Below are 21,226 nucleotides of genomic sequence, written 5' to 3' on the forward strand. Positions count from 1 at the left end.
ACACACAGGTACGCACACACTCACACACGCATAGACACACACACACACACACACACACACAGTAGACAGGCAGGCATACGCACACGCACCTGCATGCACACACACATAAACACATACACACAAGCATGCACACACACTCCCACACACACACACACACATAAACACACACACACACACACACACACACTAACAAGTAAACATACTCACAGTGACACATAAAACTGTGTGGTGGTCATATTTTGTACCGCTTTGCAGTACATCTAGTTATATTACAATATCAGATCACTGACCTACAGTATATGAGTGCTGCATAATTGAGACATTTGTGGTCGTTCACAGATACAGATGAGTGTGCAAGAGACAGCTCTTTGTGTGGACCCAATGCTGTCTGCACCAACACCAAGGGGAGCTTTAACTGTGCCTGTAACCAGGGATACCAGAAGCCTCCTGGAGTGACAATCACCAACGCTACAAACCCATGCCAAGGTAGGCTGCTTCCTATACACACAGATTTACACATGAGGGTCCCGGGTCCAGAAAATAAAAGTCCTGCCATATATTCTGTCTGCAGCAACACCTATGGGAGCTTGAGCTGTTTCTATACAGAAGGAATTGGAGTATGAATTCCACTTAATAGTTAATACTAGTCTGGCTATCACCATACCAAGATCAGACTTTTAAGACTGAACATTAGTCTGGGGAGTCTGCGCTTTAGTTCTACTGCACAAGAGGCGTGCTCTCTCGGGCAGAACTGTTAAGCTCTATTGGCATCGTTCAAATCATGACTCTGTATGCTTGGATAGTCCTTCAACCAATCAGACCAATGATCCCGTGCATCTTTTGGATAAGCTAGTTTGGGATGGGAGCCAAAGGCTTTGGAAGGCAGGGACCAGAGGAGATACTGTAGATGTGCAGGTTTCCAGCCTGAGCTGCCGGGCAAAATTAAAAATTCATGTAGTAGTTAGTACATCTAGTTATATTACAATATCAGATTACTGACTTATACATAGATGAGTGCCACATCATTGAGACGTTTGTGGTCGTTCACAGATACAGATGAGTGTGCAGGAGACAGCTCTACATGTGGACCCAATGCTGCCTGCAGCAACACCCAAGGGAGCTTTAGCTGTGCCTGTAACGAGGGATACCAGAAGCCTCCTGGAGTGACAATCACCAACGCTACAAACCCATGCCAAGGTATTGCCCACATGGACTGGTATGCATGTCATGCTGTGTTGTTGGAGCCAGTGGGGCAATGACTAGACATCACAAGGAATATGAGTTTGAGTTTGGGCTAAATGACTGAGTAATGAGTTTGAGTTTGAGCTAAATGACTGACAGTGCAAATGCTCAGGGCCAATCTGTAAACGTTTCCAAACTGCCATTTTTAAACCACACTTGATGCTTAAAACATGGTTATGAGAGTCCTGCAGGGCCTCAACCAACAGGAGACTCCTGTGGGTGAGTAAGTAGGGGTGCATGAACGCCTGGTATAACCTTTAACCTTTCAGCGTGTCGTGCAAGTTGCTGTTCCGTATTTAGGACTGGCCTGGAATTGAGATTTTCTTTAAATTAATTAACTAAACAGTGTATATGACGAGATATTAGGCCACTTAATCAAATTTAAAAACCAATGGCAGCACGGCTGTATCATAGTTATAAGACTAGATATTTTAACACTGTATAAGATACACACAGTAGCTATTTTACAAACATCAATTACTGATATCATTATGTAACAATATCAGATCAATGACTTACAGTTATGGCTGAAAGTGTTGGCACCCCATGCTAAAGTTGACTAAAAAGAGGAATATGAACAAAACACCATGCCAATCTCTAGATATGGTGAAGGGTGTGTGATGATGTGGGGCAATTCTAGTTCTAAAGACCAATGGAACTTTATCAGGGTGCTTAGTATCCTGGATCCATGAAATAAGTGGCCTTTAAAAATAAAAATCTACCTGCCTCTATGGAAATTGAGCACATAGGGTTGACATAGGGGTGCCAATACTTATGACCCCAGTATTTTAAGGAAGAACATTTATTTATTTTTGACACATTATTCATTCACAAAGAAAATTGGTGTCCTTAAAGGTTGGATATTTCCTCATTTTTTTACTTAAGGCATTAAGGTCAATTTCTGAAAGATAATTTTATATTCCTCATTTTAGTCAACATTAGCATGGGTGGCAACACTCTCACACATGACTGTATATACAAACATGAGTGCTGCATAATTGAGACATTTGTGGTCGTTCACAGATATAGATGAGTGTGCAAGAGACAGCTCTTTGTGTGGACCCAATGCTGCCTGCAGCAACACCCAAGGGAGCTTTAGCTGTGCCTGTAACCAGGGATACCAGAAGCCTCCTGGAGTGACAATCACCAACGCTACAAACCCATGCCAAGGTATTTCCCACCTGGACTGGTATGCATGTCATGCTGTGTTGTTGGAGCCAGTGGGGCAATGACTAGACATCACAAGGAACATTACCAGTGGTACCTGTTCAGGGTGTTCCAGCAGGCAAGAACTCCCTGCCCCTCCCCCCATCCAGTTCGGTTCACGGATCAACCTTTGATTCTGTAGTGCAAGTCATTGTCTTCTATTTAGGACTGCTGTGGAATTGAGTGATGTGATGGGGTAGTTGTAGGTAAAGAATAATTCAATAGTGTACATGGCACAATTGTATATTACAATTACCGGTACTCATAATGAAAACCAATGTCAGCACTAGAGACTTAGTAATACAACATAGTCCATTTCTGATATATTATATTACAATATCAGATCGCTGTGTTATATACATACATGAGTGCTGCATAAATGGGAGGTTTGTGGTCATTCACAGATACAGATGAGTGTGCAAGAGACAGCTCTACATGTGGACCCAATGCTGCCTGCAGCAACACCCAAGGGAGCTTTAGCTGTGCCTGTAACGAGGGTTACCAGAAGCCTCCTGGAGTGACAATCACCAACGCTACAAACCCATGCCAAGGTATTGCCCACCTGGACTGGTATGCATGTCATGCTGTGTTGTTGGAGCCAGTGGGGCAATGACATTAAAGAATACGAGTTTGAGTTTGAGCTAAATGACTGACAGTGCAAATGCTCAGGGCCAATCTGTAAACGTTTCCAAACTGCCATTTTTAAACCACACTTGATGCTTAAAACATGGTTATGAGAGTCCTGCAGGGCCTCAACCAGCAGGAAACTCCTGTGGGTGAGTAAGTAGGAGTGCATGAACGCCTGGTATAACCTTTAACCTTTCAGCGTGTCATGCAAGTTGCTGTTCTGTATTTAGGACTGGCCTGGAATTTAAATTTTCTTTAAAGAGGAACTATGCAGGATTTGCGATTTCATCTCTGGTTTCGGTTTCGTTTTTCGTTTTCGCTTGTTTTATGCTTGCATATTTCTCTGCAGAGCTTCCCCAACAGCTTTAGCGCACATAAATATATAAATTGCAAGCGTGGTTCTTCTTGTTCTTTACGCGTCTCAGACTTCCAGATGTAAACAGGAGACGATATGTCTCCTGCAGAAACTGCAAGGTTGCAATAGCGGATAGGGACACTGGGGGCGGGAGGAAATATTACTGTTTTCGATGAAACTGGTCAGTCAAGCAAAACAACGATTTCTGAGCGATTTTATGACTATGAAAAAGTTGCATAAGGTCTCTTTAAATGAATTAACTAAATAGTGTATCTGACGAGACATTAGGCCACTTAATCAAATTTAAAAACCAATGTCAGCAGCACGACTGTATCATAGTTATAAGACTTAATATTTTAACACTGTATAAGATACACACAGCAGCTATTTAAACATCAAATACTGATTAGAGATGCACCGATTGCAATTTTTTGGCCGATTTCCGATTTTTCATAGAATTTGACCGGCCGATACTGATTTTAGCCGATTCCGATTTCATTGTTTCTAACCACTTTACAGCACACACAAAGGGTTATTTTCTATCTTTTTTTTAATACAACATGTTAGAAATGTAATCAACTTATCAATGGCTGGTAAAGAAATTTGAATAGACAGATTCTTCTTCAAGTCCTCTTCAGCTGCAGTATTTCCAGTGTGGGACATTCACACACTACTAGACCTACAGTAATAGAAATGCACTGTGGGAACACCTATGTTTTTCTTCTCACATCAAATATCCCACTGTAAATAGCTTTAGAATAGGCTACTGATAAGTGTATAACTGGATAATTTGGTAGGCCTATACATAGGTGCTACATAGGCTGAGATGTTGGAAAATTACAAAAAACTACTTTTGAGAAAACAGCCTTGAAACACAGCCAATGACATGCAATTCTCAGTCTACACTCTTCTTTGAACTTTCGCGATTGCTTGCGGATACAAAGGAAGTGTCCATATTTGGATGCCATAACGTCATGCAGGAGAAACACAGCTTTCCAGCGACACCACTCATGATATGTTTTGTATCACGGTTGCGGTAGACAAAAGGTAATGAAATAAACCTCTAAATGTCAGACTTTGTTGTTGTAGTAGTGCAAAAGAATACATGCTAAGGTGGCAAACCGCAACAAAATGTTTATTCCTGCCGTGTCTCGCCTTAAGTGCAGTAGGCATAACTACTCCTAGGCTATGTCGCTGCTTAAGTGCAGTAGGCATAACTACTCCTAGGCTATGTCGCTGCTTAAGTGCAGTAGGCATAACTACTCCTAGGCTATGTCGCTGCTTAAGTGCAGTAGGCATAACTACTCCTAGGCTATGTCGCTGCTTAAGTGCAGTAGGCATAACTACTCCTATGTATGCGCTGCAACCTGAAGTGACAGCTTAGTAAATTCCACGCAATATGGCAAAGCACAGCGTTCGCTGCATAGAAACACTCAGTATTAGCGCTTTATCCAGTCCTGAGTGTTGGCCTTTGCTAGCTTCATCAAACTTTGCTAACTCAGCTAAGTGATGTTGTTACAAGTATGTGCGAGTGCATTTGACCGGCATAAAATCGGCATGTCTCAGACTGACCGGCCGGTCGCCGGTCATGGCCGATCACGTGAAAATCGGCCGATTCCGGTCACCAGCCGATCTATCGGTGCATCTCTACTACTGATATTATTATATTACAATATCAGATCACTGACTTATATACAGTACATACAGTTGAGGTCAAAATGATTAGCCCCCCTGAAATATTGGAACATTACCCAAAAATTCTCCCTAAAATGTTCATCTCTCATAAAATTTGAAAAATTAAACATTCTCCAGTGCTATTATGTACTGTAGTATCTGGTGCATTCTGGAGTGTTAATATTACTATTAGGAATGCTTAATCTTAAAACACCCACGATCAGTCACCTTTCAAGCCACACCTTTGCAGTCAGTTAGTGCCCAGTCAACACCTGAACATCCAATCAGCATTGATCGTTTACCTAAAGACTCCAAGGAACAGGCCTACGGGCACTTGGACACCTGTCTGAGAGGGGACTGCCTTTACAAGCATGCTGAAGATGAAGGAGATCAGTCTGGACCTCAGAAAGAACATCATTGAGATCTACACTATGGGGGAAAGCTATACGGTCATTTCTAGATGCTTCACAGTCTGTAGAACAGCTGTGCAAGGCATCATTACAAGGTACAAAGAGTTCCAAGTTTGTACCTAACAAACCTAGGTGTGGATGAAAATGCTAAATATCTCAATCTCTAGAGAGAAAAATCATCAGGGATGTTAGCAAGCATCACCGTACATCCACCAAAATGATAGTTGCTGACCTAGAGACCTCTGGGGTTGAAGTCTTGAGGAAGACAGTAGCGGGGGCTTTTTATTGTGGAGGCCTCCAAAGTCATTGGCCGAGAAAAAAAATACTACTCCAAAAGGGGCACTTCAAAGTCAGACTGAACTTTGTCCATGCACATTTAAAAGATAAAAAGAAGTTTTGGAAGACTGTCCTTTGGTCCTATGAGATTAAACTGGAGCTGTTTGGGCACATGGATGTTGCCTACTGTATGTTTGGCGAAAAAAGGGAAGGCCTACAACCATAAAAATACAGTTCCTACGGTGTAGCATGCTGGTGGGGGCATCATGTTATGGGGCTGTTCTGCTGTCTCAGGCACAGAGAGCCTTGTTTGGGTGCATGGGATCATGAAAAAGAAAGATTATGTTGACATTTTGAGGGATAACATCAAGACGTCTGCTCTTGGTCTAGGCTTAGGTCGCCACCAGGTCTTTCAGCATGATACTGGCCCAAAGCATATGTGAAAAGTGGTCCAAAACGTCTTGAAGGATACCAAAATCAAGGTCCTGGAGTGGCCGACACAGAGACGAGACCTCAACCCCATTGAGAATCTGTGGCATGTGCTTAAGCAAGAGTGTGTGTGAAAACCATGCCGTTTGGACGAGCTGGAGCTAAATAGTGTCTAAAGAGATATGTGGCAACCTAGTAAAAGACTATCCAAAGAAGTTGTTGTCAGTTGAGCAAAGAATGGCTACACTATTGACTATTAATGGTCTGGGGACTAATAATTTTGAACATGTCACTTTTTCCTTTTCTTGTCACAAATCATATCACAAAATACATATAAACACATTTTTGGAAATGGTCATTTTCATGTATAAACAAAGGATTATGTCTGATTTCACAAGGGGGGCTAATAATTGTGGCCTCAACTATACATGAGTGCTGCATAATTGAGATATTTGTGGTCGTTCACAGATACAGATGAGTGTGCAAGAGACAGCTCTTTGTGCGGACCCAATGCTGTCTGCACCAACACCAAGGGGAGCTTTAGCTGTGCCTGTAACGAGGGATACGAGAAGCCTCCTGGAGTGACAATCACCAACGCTACAAACCCATGCCAAGGTACCTCCTATACACACAGATTTGCACAACAGGCTGTGTTCTTGGAGACAGGGGCAAGGACTCGACATTACAAGGACTTATGTAATAATGAGTATGAATTCCTCTTAAACTAAACTGTTTAAGTCTCTTTTTCACCATGACAATGAGTCAAGCACCCCCTGAAGCTAGATACAATAGTGGGCTGCACAGTCACAGTAGCTACAATAGAGGGCTGCGCAGTCACATTAGCTACAATAGTGGGCTGCGCAGTCACATTAAAGGGATAGTTCGGGTTTTAAGACACAAAGTTATATGGGTTCCCTGTCAGCAACGTTGTGCATCAGCACTGACTTACCCCCCGACAGCGTCCTGTGAGCCGAGATCCAGCCGGTTTTTGATCGTTTTTGATGCCGGACTATTTTCTTCAGCAGGTTTCTGGGGTCACGAAAGTAAAGTGTTTTTCTTCTCAAAACCATATGCGTTCAACAGAGTGATATATTTGCACCACAAAAACGTTGTCCAGGAAAAATTCAAACCTCGTTATCACTTACTTATTTTTCGCGATTCCTATCACTGCGCGCTACTGACAGCTGGACAACGTTTTTGTGGTGCAAATATATCACTCTGTTGAACGCATATGGTTTTGAGAAGAAAAACACTTTACTTTCGTGACCCCAGAAACTTGCCGGACTACTTTCTTCACCATCAAAAACCGGCTGGATCTCGGCTCACAGGACGCTGTTGCGGGGTAAGTCAGTGCTGATGCACAACGTTGCTGACGGGGAACCCATATAACTTCGTGTCTTAAAACCCGAACTATCCCTTTAACTACAATACTGAGCTGCACAGTCACATTAGCTACAATAGTGGGCTGCACAGTCACATTAACTACAATACTGAGCTGCGCAGTCACATTAACTACAATAGTGGGCTGCACAGTCACATTAGCTACAGTAGTGGGCTGCACAGTCACATTAACTACAATACTGAGCTGCGCAGTCACATTAACTACAATACTGAGCTGCACAGTCACATTAGCTACAGTAGTGGGCTGCACAGTCACATTAACTACAATACTGAGCTGCGCAGTCACATTAACTACAATAGTGGGCTGCGCAGTCACGTTAGCTACAATAGTGGGCTGCACAGTCACGTTAGCTACAATACTGAGCTGCGCAGTCACATTAGCTACAATAGTGGGCTGCGCAGTCACGTTAGCTACAATAGTGGGCTGCGCAGTCACGTTAGCTACAATAGTGGGCTGCACAGTCACGTTAGCTACAATACTGAGCTGCGCAGTCACATTAGCTACAATAGTGGCCTGCGCAGTCACGTTAGCTACAATAGTGGGCTGCGCATTCACATTAGCTCCTTTTCTCTGTGCTTCGATAAATGTTTATTGTTGTTACCAAAAACAGAGACGCTTTATAACGAGAAGTGACATTGACGAGCCCGACGCTGCTGATTTCAACTTTGAGCGCTCTGAGCGCTGCGGTAAAAAACGGTCAGCGCCGAGAGATTGTTTCCGCCGAGGGCGCTCAGCGCTGTGAACGCTGAGCTACATAGACTTTATATTGAAAATTGTCGCCGTCGGCGCAAAAAACGCGTTTGGTCGACACAGCACCTTATGGCTGTCCCAGAACGCCGGTCATTATCGGGATATAGGTCCCGACAGGGCGAACCAGACCCCGACGCGCAGTGGAGGGGTTTTGTTCCGCCCTGAAGGGACCTATTTCCCGATAAAGACCAGGCGTTCTATACATTATCCCGCTTATTATACGGCTACTTGCCAAAACGAGAAAATAAACTTACCACAATGTGTCTTAAGCAATGACTTTCGCTAACAAAATTAAATAGTTAGCTTCTCAACCGTCTCTGCTTTCACTTTCAACTAAATTCCATTGCGGAGTGATATGAAAGACCTGAAATAGAAGCACAAACTCCTATGCCATTTTTTCTAGGTACTCTATCCAGAAATAATTACCGGCAGAACGTTGGGAAATCCCATTCAAGGCAATAGAACGTTCTACTTGCATTGTGAAGAGCCGTATAATAACTAGTGATAATATAACTGCAGGGTCAGATCTGCCCCGTGTTATGAGTTTGTCCTGGACCTTTTTCTTTCCACCAACAATATGGAATCTAGTGGTCAGCTGCATTTCTGGCTGTGCATGTTGAATACGTGTGTAAATGTTGATTTGTCTTGGCTGTCCAGAGTTTTAAAACCTTAACCCTTAGTGCAAATAGTTAATCCAAATAATCTTTGCATGTGTGCGTTGCTCTGTGCAGAGCCGGAGGTGAAGAGGCAGATTGTGAGAGTGAAGTTCCCGGTAGAATCAGGTGTGGACATGAACGACCCTGACACGCTGAAGGCCGTCCTAAAGCAGGTGAGTCCACACTCCTACTTGTGTGTGTGTGTTGGGAGTGTTCATGTCATGGTTCCTACTTGTGAGTGTGTGTTGGGAGCGTTCGTGTCATGGTTCCTACTTGTGTGTGTGTGTTGGGAGCGTTCATGTCATGGTTCCTACTTGTGAGTGTGTGTTGGGAGCGTTCGTGTCATGGTTCCTACTTGTGAGTGTGTGTTGGGGGCGTTCATGTCATGGTTCCTACTTGTGAGTGTGTGTTGGGAGCGTTCATGTCATGGTTCCTACTTGTGAGTGTGTGTTGGGAGCGTTCATGCCATGGTTCCTACTTGTGAGTGTGTGCTGGGAGCGTTCATGACATGGTTCCTACTTGTGAGTGTGTGTTGGGAGCGTTCATGTCATGGTTCCTACTTGTGAGTGTGTGTGTTGGGAGCGTTCATGTCATGGTTCCTACTTGTGAGTGTGTGCTGGGAGCGTTCATGTCATGGTTCCTACTTGTGAGTGGGTGCTTGGAGCGTTCATGTCATGGTTTACACTGCGATAGTTTTGGGTCTTTCCAGAAGCTTCTAGAGACGTATCTGTTCAACTTACATTAAATTAATGAAGTGTTTTTTATTAATTATGATTTGTATATTTATGGTGTTTATGTTCATTATTGATCATTGATATTATTGACATAATTGTTATCATTACCACTAACTTTCTATAAACTAAACTATATAAACATAAACATAAACATAAACATCAAACCCAATTGATTCTCTGGTCGCACACTAAACAAACTGGGAGCTTATGACAGTCCATGGAGAAAGGTGGTTCTGAAAGACTCGGGTTCTGTTCTCCAGATGCAGAAAAGACTGGGGTTGCCAGCAGACACCAAACTGAGCTGGAAGAAGCAACCAGATGGAAAGATCTTCAAGAAGCAGAAGGAGGAGAAGAAAGAAGAGGGGAGGAAGAGGAGGAAGAGAACTGAGCTCTAAACACTCTGCTGTTGTTCATGTGATGAAGTGAATGATAGGCTTTTCACAGATCTATCTTTGGTTTGTCTTCTATGATTTCTATGTTTAAATTTTTCACTTCTCTTCAGTCTTTTTTTTGGTTGGTGATTGTTTTGGTAATATGGAATTTAGGACTATTGTTTTTCGGGAAACATCATTGTAATTGTTTGAAAATGTTTGTAGCTAAAGTTTAAAAAGCGAAAACGTGGACAATCTCATAGCTTACAATTAAAATACTTTTAGTCATATTACTGCTTAAATCCAGCTTGCTCTTAAACAAATAAAAATGTGCGAATGCTGCAAACATAAGATAACCAGTGTGAAACAACTTAGACTTCAAATGTTTTTGCTTAGACTTAGAGATGTTTTTTTAAAGTATAAAATTGTTTTTGCTGATAAAACATAAAGTGTGTTTGCTTATATTTAAAATATTTTTGTTAGATTTGAAGTGTTAAGATAAATGAAATGTGATTAGAACAGGCTGTACCAGCTTCTTTGTACTTAACAAAAGTCAAAACCCTAACCCTTGGTTAGCTCATAACAAGACAGGATAAGAACAAGCCTAGGCATTTTCAACCAGTTCGAAAAGGTATGTAACATCCCCCTTCAATTGTATTTTTCTTTACTCTTCTTTGTACTTAATAAAAATCAAAACCCTTGGTTAGGGGTTTGTAAAAATACCATCTAGGAGTCTTTTGGTGTTTCTTTGCCTCCCCTGTGCCACTGAGACATCAAACTCCTTGCACCAGAGGCATCAGCCTACAGAGGTGGCCGCACATGAGCGGGTTTGAGGGCTTACTTTCTAACACACTGTTTATGGGCAAAAACCTACTGCACAATGCACTGCTACACCCAGGAGTAGCCAACTCAGCTACTGTAGGCATTTAGAAAGGAAAGTCCTACTTCTCACACACATTTGTGCCATGTGTTACAGCAACCAGCAGGGGGCGGTGGAGTGTTGACATTGATAGAGCAGACAGACTCCTCCCACACTCCAGCACAGCTACACTATAGAGCAGACAGACTCCTCCCACACTCCAGCACAGCTACACTATAGAGCAGACAGACTCCTCCCACACTCCAGCACAGCTACACTATAGAGCAGACAGACTCCTCCCACATTCCAGCACAGCTACACCAGAGCAGACAGACTCCTCCCACACTCCAGCACAGCTACACTATAGAGCAGACAGACTCCTCCCACACTCCGGCACAGCTACACTATAGAGCAGACAGACTCCTCCCACACTCCAGCACAGCTACACTATAGAGCAGACAGACTCCTCCCACACTCCAGCACAGCTACACTATAAAGTGCAGCACGCACACACACACACACACACACACACACACACTCTCACACACACACACACACACACACACACACACACACACACACACACACACACACACACACACACACACACACACACACACACACACACATACATACATACCCACACACATACCCTCTGCACCTTGGATGGAAAGTGCAGCACACACACACACACACATACGCGCACACTCACTCTGCAGCTTGAAGCCTGTCGGTAGCCTTCCAATAGCCAGACGACTCCTCCACCTCATCAGCACCCTTATACTGTTCAGAGTGTATTTGTTGGGGGCAGTTAGTTAGTCTCAGCACTGTCTACAACTGACTCACTGAATCTGTCTGGCACAGCTACTGTGCTTGGCATTCTCTAGTGTTTGGGGGGGCATGGAAACATAACTAAACTTAAAATAGCCAAGCTAAAAAAAACTGCCCATTTGTGCAATATCTCCTGTTGAGCATGTTGAGGAATCCTCACACGGTGCTCTTGCTTCACCTATGCAATGTGCAACAAAGTATGGAGCAAGGTGGAGCATGGCTAAACTCATGCTACATCTAGGTTTGCCAACTCTGAGAAAATAAAATACGGAACATAAATACCGAGGCGGGGGGTGGGGGGGGAGAGAAACACTAATAGCCTCAAACTTGAGGCCCGGTTATGGCAGACTTTGGGGTCATAGGGCCCACCTACACGTACCTCCACCCCACATCAAATCATCATTATGATTATCATTGTCACAATTATTATTATCCTATATTGTATGCACTTTCACTTCAAAGCAGTCAATACCGTGCGAAAAGTGCTTAACGTGCTATAGTTTGTGATATGCACATCAGAGGCCTGCTTTACTAATGTAAGATATATTTACAATAGTTCATTGCTTTTGCATGATTGCATGAGAAATACTCCTGAAAACAACAGCAATTATATGGGTGCTATTGTTTTGGGATGTTTCCCTTATGCAATCATAGCCTACACTGGTAGGCAAATGGAGAAAAAACGTATAGGCCTAGCCTATGCCTTATGATGAAATTTCATTTGAATGCCTGAATGTAAAGATCCAGGAACTTTTGTTTATGGTAAACGGCCCAGCATAAATACATTATAATAGGCGTAAATAACTTATCTGGAGATCTTTAAATGAAACACTAATCTTTTGACCATATTCGAATTTGCCTAAACAATACTCAATGTTAAACAATGTAGCTTATTGTAGCCTATACAGTCTCTGTTCTGTTTCTATGGAAGTGGCAAGAATCCACGTTGTTAAATGTCGTTAATTAATGAAATAGCCTTCCAACAGGTTGAAGCGGAGCTTTGCCAACAACGTTATTGTGCCTAGTTTCAGTTTCTGTCGCGCAAACGTGCAAACGCATGCAATGAACGCTCATACCACCACTTAATTGTATGACTCTATGTTTAATCGCATCGAATTAGCAAGCATTTCCTCCTGATTGCAGAACACGTTTGTTTTCTTTTCTGTCGGGCCGCGGTTGCATGATCAATTGGGCAGCTAATTATCAGGTGAAGCACCGGACCTCACTCCATGCCTCGCAGACCAGCAAGCTCCACGTTGCGTCAGGGAGTTTTTTTAGGCTTTTTTTTGTGTGTAGCCTATGTTTTTAATTGTAGTATGTGTGCATTGAGCAGTTTCTCAAAAATACGGAACAAACAGCGTTCTGTATTAGTTCAATACGGAACAAGACTTTTAGGTGTCAAATACGGGACGATTCCGTATTATACGGAACGGTTGGCAACCCTAGCTACATCATGGCTAAACTCATGCTACATCATGGCTAAACTCATGCTACATCATGGCTAAACTCATGCTACATCATGGCTAAACTCATGCTACAGTACATCATGGCTAAACTCATGCTACAGTACATCATGGCTAAACTCATGCTACAGTACATCATGGCTAAACTCATGCTACAGTACATCATGGCTAAACTCATGCTACATCATGGCTAAACTCATGCTACAGTACATCATGGCTAAACTCATGCTACAGTACATCATGGCTAAACTCATGCTACATCATGGCTAAACTCATGCTACAGTACATCATGGCTAAACTCATGCTACATCATGGCTAAACTCATGCTACAGTACATCATGGCTAAACTCATGCTACATCATGGCTAAACTCATGCTACATCATGGCTAAACTCATGCTACATCATTACATCATGGCTAAACTCATGCTACAGTACATCATGGCTAAACTCATGCTACATCATGGCTAAACTCATGCTACATCATTACATCATGGCTAAACTCATGCTACAGTACATCATGGCTAAAGGGTGCACATTTAAAATATAGTTTAAAGTTAATATCCAGTACAGGACTGTAATCAGGCAAGTGTGTATGCTTATGAACCAAAGGGAGGGAGCGCAAGAGAAAGTGGCCTTTTATCTGGAGTGCTTGTAAGCCAACAGTGGTTAAGTGATGAGCCAGAACGCTTGTTTTCTTTAGCAGGACTGAGAGCGTGAGAGAGCGAGTAAAGGGTTTAGTGAATTGAAGGACTGTCACCATTACTGAAGAGGAGGTGTACTTCCAGTCGTGCGGGGTCTATTTTCACCATGCTATAAACAGAAGATACCCGTTGTGAAACAGTGACATGTCATTGGCCAACGAATTCCTGGGTTAGTTCCTCATTAGTAGGCCTTCATTCTTCACACACACACACACACACACACACACACACACACACAGTAGATACAGTTTCATTAAGTCATAATGTCACATGACGTTCTTCCTCAAAACAACCATGATTAAGCCTTAAGACAGCTAGTGCACACGTGTGTGTGTGTGTGTCTGTGTGTGTGTGTGTGTGTCTGTGTGTGTCTGTGTGTGTGTCTGTGTGCGTGTGTTTTGTGTGCCATATTGTAAAACCTAATGGATCCTTCAATTTACAGTTTTTTCCAATCAATTTACAGTACACACTGAAATTAAGATTATCAGACAGTTAACAAAGCTTAACACTTAAGAAGCAAAACACCTGCGTAGAGTAGTACAACAGTAAGCACAAATTCAGCTTCACACTTTTTGCAAAACATTACACACAGTGAATGTCAAAACGTAAAACACATTTTCACACCTTAGACACAGATAAAGATTGTAAGGTACTTCCTTCTCATTACAAAGCCCTGGCTTGCCAATGACCACACTAATGAACAAATTGAACTAGAAAACGTAATTTCGAGGAAATTACCAGTGCATGCAAAAGCAAGACATAAGATAAAATGTGAAACAAACTTAAATTTACAAACAGTTGTGGACAGAGGAAGGTGAGGGAAGGGGGGGGGGGGGGGCAGTGTGTTGTATGTATGTGGCTTAGGGGCAAACCGTTGTGTTTCGGTTAATGTTCTAATGTCTGAATTGAAGTTGGTCAATAAAGCTTGACGGCTGGATCAGGATCGGCGATTGAATGATGATTTATTGTTGGTACAATAAGTGAATAACAGACACAGTCTAAGTCTCGCTCAGTAAAACTGACAGAGTCCTCGTAGTGTGAATTGCTATCAAGCGTGGCACATAGTATCTTGCGCGTGATGCTATGCGGTTGGCTTCTCGATCCGTCTCAGCGAGAAATACAATAAGGAAACATTATTATACTCCTACACTCTCAGAAATAAAGGTACAGTGAGGGTACAATCAAGTACTTAAAGGTACAAATTTCAGAACTGTACCATCCAAGTTACTAACATGTCTCTTGCTGAGTACAAATAAGTACCTTTCCAAAGAAAAAGGCACACAATGAATTATGAATGCTGACAAGTACATATAGGTACCCTTTGAAAAGGTACATTATCATACATAAAGTAAGAGTGAAGGTACAATCTAGTTCTTTAAGGTACAACATTCAGAAATGTACCATTAAAGGTCCTATTGTGTTCCCAAGGGGTACTAAGAAGTACCTTTTGGGTACACATCCTGTAGGGTACAAAATAAGTACTTTATTCTGATGAAAGGGTACACTTCCTGTGCGGTACTGAGAAGTACCTTTCGTGACAGGGTAGCATAAGCTGGGGTGCTATTAAGTGCCTTTTTGCAAGGGTACACAAAAAAGGCGCGTTACAGGAGGAGAAGGCAGAGCCTGCTCGTCTACACATCATCAACCGTCACTTTTCTATCATGAATCTGACTGACTGCAAGCTGTGTGCTGTAGGCCTACTCTGCCATCATCGTATTCAAGGTAAGAATTACAGTACTTTTGTATGCCAATTGAAAACGGGAATTTATTAGAAATGTACTGTTTTCACAATGAAATATTAACCACAGTCGTTAGCCATCATAGAAATCATAATTAGTTAGCAAATAATAGCTATCAAATAGTGCTGGCGAGCTAACTTCGCTAACGTTAGCGATGTTAGCTGTTAATGTTAACTTTTCCAGTTACTAATTTCACCTTTATGTGGAATTTTTGGAGTTAATACCATATCTAGCAATAATTCAGTCTGAGATGTCGTTATGAATGTAGAGTGTGAGTTTTCACACATCAGGCGCAATAGCCTAGCCTAGCAGCTACCTACATTTAAAGTGGCTGTTACAATGCAGGCTAAAGTTAGCAGCTAGCAGACACAACGAAAGTTGTTTAGCAGACACAACGAAAGTGTTAACGTTAACAGACACACAACGAAAGTTAACCTTACCTTTCGACCTTCCATGGGGCATGGGTCATTACTTAATCATAATACATGTATCGATAGTGTTGATGCATAATATGTAGTGTTGCTATAACTGGAAAAAGGACCATTAAAACAAATGAAGTAGGTTAATATTAAGTTATTTCACCCCCTGATTCAGGAACAGTAGTGTTGTATGCTAATTGATAGATCTGTCTAGTGGATGTGAATGGGGCCTATTTGGGGAATTTCAATTAGCAGAAATATCAAGCAAAGTAAAGGGATTTTTAGTTTGTTTATGGAAGTGTTAGGCTTCATGTCTTCATTTTATAGCCTTTATTTGTGCCATGTTTGATGACTTACACCTAGGCATATGTTTATTTAAGATGCATGTGAGTGCAGTAGTGCATCAGTGATGGTATTTTCATGTTCTGTGAGTTTTGCAATGTATAAATGTTCGCCTTCTTCTATTCCCTCTGTTTGCAGGTGGTGTGAGGACTGCTGCCCTCCTAATAGTTATTGTCCAATTAGCTTTGTTGCAGTACCACGCTTCATCCTAATAGGTATGTGTGTGTGTGTGTGTGTGTGTGTGTGTGTGTGTGTGTGTGTGTGTGTGTTTGTTAAGTTTCAGAAGTGACCATGGAAGCGTCTGTACGTCAATTTACTATTCCACAGTTCATAGGACCAATGTGACCACTCACCTGCAGCAGGCCACTGAATGAAAGTACAAATGTGTTTCTCAAAGCTTCCTCCAGCCCTCCACCGATGGGGTGGGATGTGTTAATATCCAGTCAATTTTACTATGGATTAATCAGGTCTGCTGCACTGGTCACTTAATTCAATAGTATAGGACAGGAATGTATGCTTTCATGCCGTGACTTGCTGCACGTGAGTGGTCATATTGCATTTATGAACTGAATCAGTTGATTGATGTATGGACGCTACCGTTGTCACTACTGATACCTAACACGAAGCATGAAACTAGCTTTATTCATCCAAAGAGTGGTTTTGTTGAAGACTAATGGTATGTTATTACACTTTGATAAGCGCGTGCGTGGAAAAATCTGTAGACAATTCAGTGCATTCTGAGATGATAATCAGATTTTGATTGTGTGTGTGTGTGTGTGTGTGTGTGTGTAAGCTACTGGATGCCTAACATGAATAAAGTATCTCTCTCTTCTCTTCTATGAATGGACTTCAGAGCGGCACTCATCCTCCTGCCAATCATTTTTAAAGAGAGTGTGAATCATCACATCATAATGGGAGAGGTATGCATCTCTAGCTTCTGCCTAGCTCTCTGGCTAGCTCTCTGGCTGCTGACTGGTGCTACTGGTCGCAGTCTACCCTAGTTAGTAGTTGATTTATTTAGTTATTTATTGATTGATTGATTGATTGATTGATTTATCTTTTTTTTTTTTTTTAAATGTCATGAGTCACTGAGTGGTAATGTAGGTAGGCCATAGGTATGATTATTTGTTTGTTTGTTTGGGGGCGGGGGGGTCCATCAACTATCTCTCTCTTTTTTGACCAATCAAAACGTGCATCCCTGTCTGTTTTGTTGTATTCTTCAGGATGAACCCAACACACCGTATCCAGTTGTCCAGGTGACCCAAGAAGACTGGAAGTCTACGTTTGAGGGACAAAGCCACTGCTCACTTATTGTAGACCGGGTCAGGGTGTGTGAGGCCATCAAGGTAGAGGAAGCGATAATGTCATCATTCTATTCTTATTTTGTTTTCAATCTCGAGTATCAGCCGAAAAACAAGAACACTTTGACCTTCCTACACTTTTCATAGGGATTTAAAAGTGAAAAACTGCATTCAATAAAGTTGATTGAAAATGAAGATTGTGGTCTTTCTTTTCCTCATTCCTCTCTATTTAGCTAGGACATTTTTGCCACTTTATAGGTACAATGGCATCGTCGCTGTGGTGGTACCCCTAACGAGAACAAGTTGGTACCATCTAATGGGGTACCCCTTTGTACCAGTGGATTAAGGTACAAATATATTGCAAAGGTACAAAATTGTCTCTCACAAGGTACAGTGTACAAGGGTACAACTCTGTACCTATGGTAAGGGTACAATTGCTGTACCCTGGGGTACCACCCCAGCGACGAGCCATTTGTACCCTTGAAGGGACCTATATGTACCAAAAAGGCACAGACTGTAGGGGTACTTCTTTGTACCCATTAATATGGTACAAGGTTGTTCCCCTTGGGGGTACTGCCCCAGCGACGAGCATTTGTACCTTTTTTTTTACTTTCCTGTACCTTTATTTCTGAGAGTGTAACATGAATCAAATGTAAACGTGGCACAAACTAAACGTGGCACAAACATGTGGAAAAACCCAGCTCTGACCCAGATACAATGGCTCCGGCCCTCGGCCCATGCTATCACCCATATCTGGATGTTCTAAGCTACAAGGCCTTCTCTGACCTAAACATGGCCAACTGTGCAGCTAATATCAGAGCTTAAAGGATCCCATTCTATGGTGAACACATAAGAATACAGTCAGAATACCCCAGAATTCAACAAAAGTCCAACCAACCAGCTGATTCTCAGTAGTAACTCTTCAGCCAGGCAGAGCAGCTAATTGGTGAGATCACCTGTGTTTAAGTGCACAGATAGAACCAATACGTGATTGGACTTTTACTCTCTGAAGCTTGACTTTTCCACCTCTGAGTGTGAGTGCGTGTGAGTGTGCGTGCGTGCGTGTGTGTGTGTGTGTGAGTGGATGTAAGGAGCATGGCTTTCTATGATGCAGTGAAATGGGAGAGTTAGGTTAAGGAATGTTGTGGAGTGCATGGAGAAGTGTGGTATATATGAAGTGCTGCAGTGAGGTGTGTGTGTGTATGAGTGAATGGGTAGACAGAGAGAGCTGATAATGCAGGTTCAATTTAACTGGCTGTCAATTAAACTTGATAGGGCCTTTGAGCAGCTGGCTCTTGACACAGGTGCAAATCAGCTTAATCAGCAGTGCAGTGCGATAGACCTCTGAAGTTCGCCTACAAAAAAGCTTCCCATATATGGACAGTTGGCTTCAATTAACTCCCGGATCTCCTTATATGGGCAACAGGGCAGCTTCAGAGGTCTATGAAAAGTCAATGGGGAAAAATATTTTGCTAATATTTCAAAAAGTATCAAGTTTACAGAACTGAAATATACATAGACTTAGTCTTATTTTCAAGACCTACGTAACAAAGTTTGAACCAAGTTTCTACGTTAAACGGTTGAAGCTAATTAGGACCTGGTTAGGAGAATAATAATAAGAAGAAGAAGAAGAAGATGCCCAGGAAGAACAGAACAGTGCATTTGCATGCACCGTAATAATCACATCCACCAGGTGTGTGCACACATGTGCAAAATTGAAAACGCAGCATGTTATACAGTCTTGCCTTGCCAACGAAGACATAAGGTGCTTCTCAACATGCCTCCTCGATCCTCGATGCTCGATCCTCGAGGGGCGTTCCCACTGATCTATAACTAGCAATGGATAGACTATCCCATTGTTTTCGCCCCATCATTCTTTATGTCAATCAGTGAGGATCGAGGCCCGAGGAGCGAGGGCCTCGAATGGTGCCCATATGAGAGGCACCCTTAGCCTGTGATGTGGTGAACTCTTATGGCCTGGGGCCTATTTCACAAAACCAGAGTAAGTAGATCCAAGATAAGTGACGACACACGCGGTTGACCAAGCCTGGTCAAAGTAAACATGCTAAATACGTTTCACTAATGCTGAGCGCAGATGAGTTGAGGGGGCTAGGTCAAGACAGGTGTAAGTTATTCGGTATGTGTGCGCGTTCTCGTTTCTCCCCCACTCACGGTGGGAATACAAAAGACGCGAAAAATAGCGTCTTGCACACAAAGTGAACAACCGCTTTTGATATAGACTAACAACGAGGTAAAGTTGTACTTTTTTGGATGGGAATCATCATGAGTATTTCTGTTACATAGCGGGAGTAGGTGTGGCAGATCAACTGAATGCAAATTTACGTATGCACCTGAGAGCTTCCTTGTCTCAGCACGCAACGTCATTAAGAAAGCTCTTTGCCACCGCAAAGATGCACAAAGTATGTCCTATATTATCTTAATTTGTCTTAAAAGCCGAATTAGTTGAAAACACCTTCGAAAAATGTCCCCTCCACTTCCAACCAACTACTACAGTAGGCTATTCATCAAACGTCCGTCAAAAAAGAAGCAAACAACAAGTATGTTATTAATTATAAGGCCACCATAATTTAAATGACACCCATATGGTATAGGCAGCCATTCTGCTGTGTTTTGCGAGTAAATACAAGTAGCAAATAATATATTTATAAATGGAATACAGCTCTTTGAAAAAATCGCATGGAGGTCTGATTTGACTGACAGCTAGCAGAACCAATCAGATACCATTAGAATTAACTTAGCTTGGCTGTTAGCCTGGTCGGGAGCAGGCTAGCTTCCAAGTATAAATTCCCATGGTAACTTATATGTGATCTCTTCTGTGAAACCAAGTCAAGGCTATGTTCATCCAGGATAACCCAGTAAGCCTGTCTAATGGTGCCTTCATGTGCTATGGTAATTATGGTAAATACCAAAAGCCGAGGTCAAAAATGCACATGAACACCATCTCATGTGGTATTTTCCACTGGGCAACTCGTAGAATATGTTGATGGACGAGTTGCCGAGATGAGATAACCTTTGACATTTTCAACATGGCGGAGAGCAACGGAAGAGTTGTGAATGATAGCATTGTTTACTACTAAACATTGTTTGCTACTGTTAGCAGATGTTTTTTGCAGCCTATACAATGTTGTGTCATTGACAATTGTAATATGCTTTGACACTCATTGTAAATTTTTAAAAAGCTGTTATGGTTTGGTATTGCCTACCCAGAGCTATATGCTAGCTAGTGATGAGTGACAGGTAATTTACTCATTTCCTAACAGTACGTCAACAAAGCACTTGAACACAACACACTGGTAACTACCAGGTCACAAATGGAAAATACCATCTTTTCCATAGCACATGAATGCAGCATTAATCCCCTATCTTGGTTTTGTGAAATACCCCCCTGGTTTGGTTCCCAGTGGGCATTTGATATCA

The 21,226-nt window shown here is 42.3% G+C and overlaps 1 protein-coding gene and 1 long non-coding RNA gene across 4 annotated transcripts in view; both read left to right on the forward strand.

Moving 5' to 3' along the window:
* The window catches only part of LOC134059858 (adhesion G protein-coupled receptor E2-like), a 44,857-nt gene extending 34,034 nt beyond the window's left edge, over positions 1-10,823 (forward strand). For 2 of the 3 annotated variants that reach the window (XM_062516386.1, XM_062516388.1), the window contains 7 exons: positions 340-486; positions 1,051-1,197; positions 2,266-2,412; positions 2,853-2,999; positions 6,688-6,834; positions 9,103-9,200; positions 10,022-10,823. In XM_062516386.1, coding sequence (XP_062372370.1) covers positions 340-486; positions 1,051-1,197; positions 2,266-2,412; positions 2,853-2,999; positions 6,688-6,834; positions 9,103-9,200; positions 10,022-10,156 — 968 coding nt within the window. In that variant the 3' untranslated portion in view covers positions 10,157-10,823. The remainder of the gene's footprint in view (positions 1-339; positions 487-1,050; positions 1,198-2,265; positions 2,413-2,852; positions 3,000-6,687; positions 6,835-9,102; positions 9,201-10,021) is intronic. The other variant, XM_062516387.1, reaches the window with a different exon arrangement.
* Positions 10,824-16,533: 5,710 nt separating this feature from the next.
* Positions 16,534-17,831, forward strand: LOC134059704 (uncharacterized). Its single transcript, XR_009935065.1, has 3 exons — positions 16,534-16,702; positions 17,341-17,407; positions 17,711-17,831. It is a non-coding gene; the product is annotated as an uncharacterized LOC134059704 (long non-coding RNA).
* Positions 17,832-21,226: the final 3,395 nt, after the last annotated feature.

Source organism: Sardina pilchardus, chromosome 16, assembly GCF_963854185.1.
Source record: "Sardina pilchardus chromosome 16, fSarPil1.1, whole genome shotgun sequence".
Lineage (NCBI taxonomy): Eukaryota > Metazoa > Chordata > Actinopteri > Clupeiformes > Clupeidae > Sardina > Sardina pilchardus.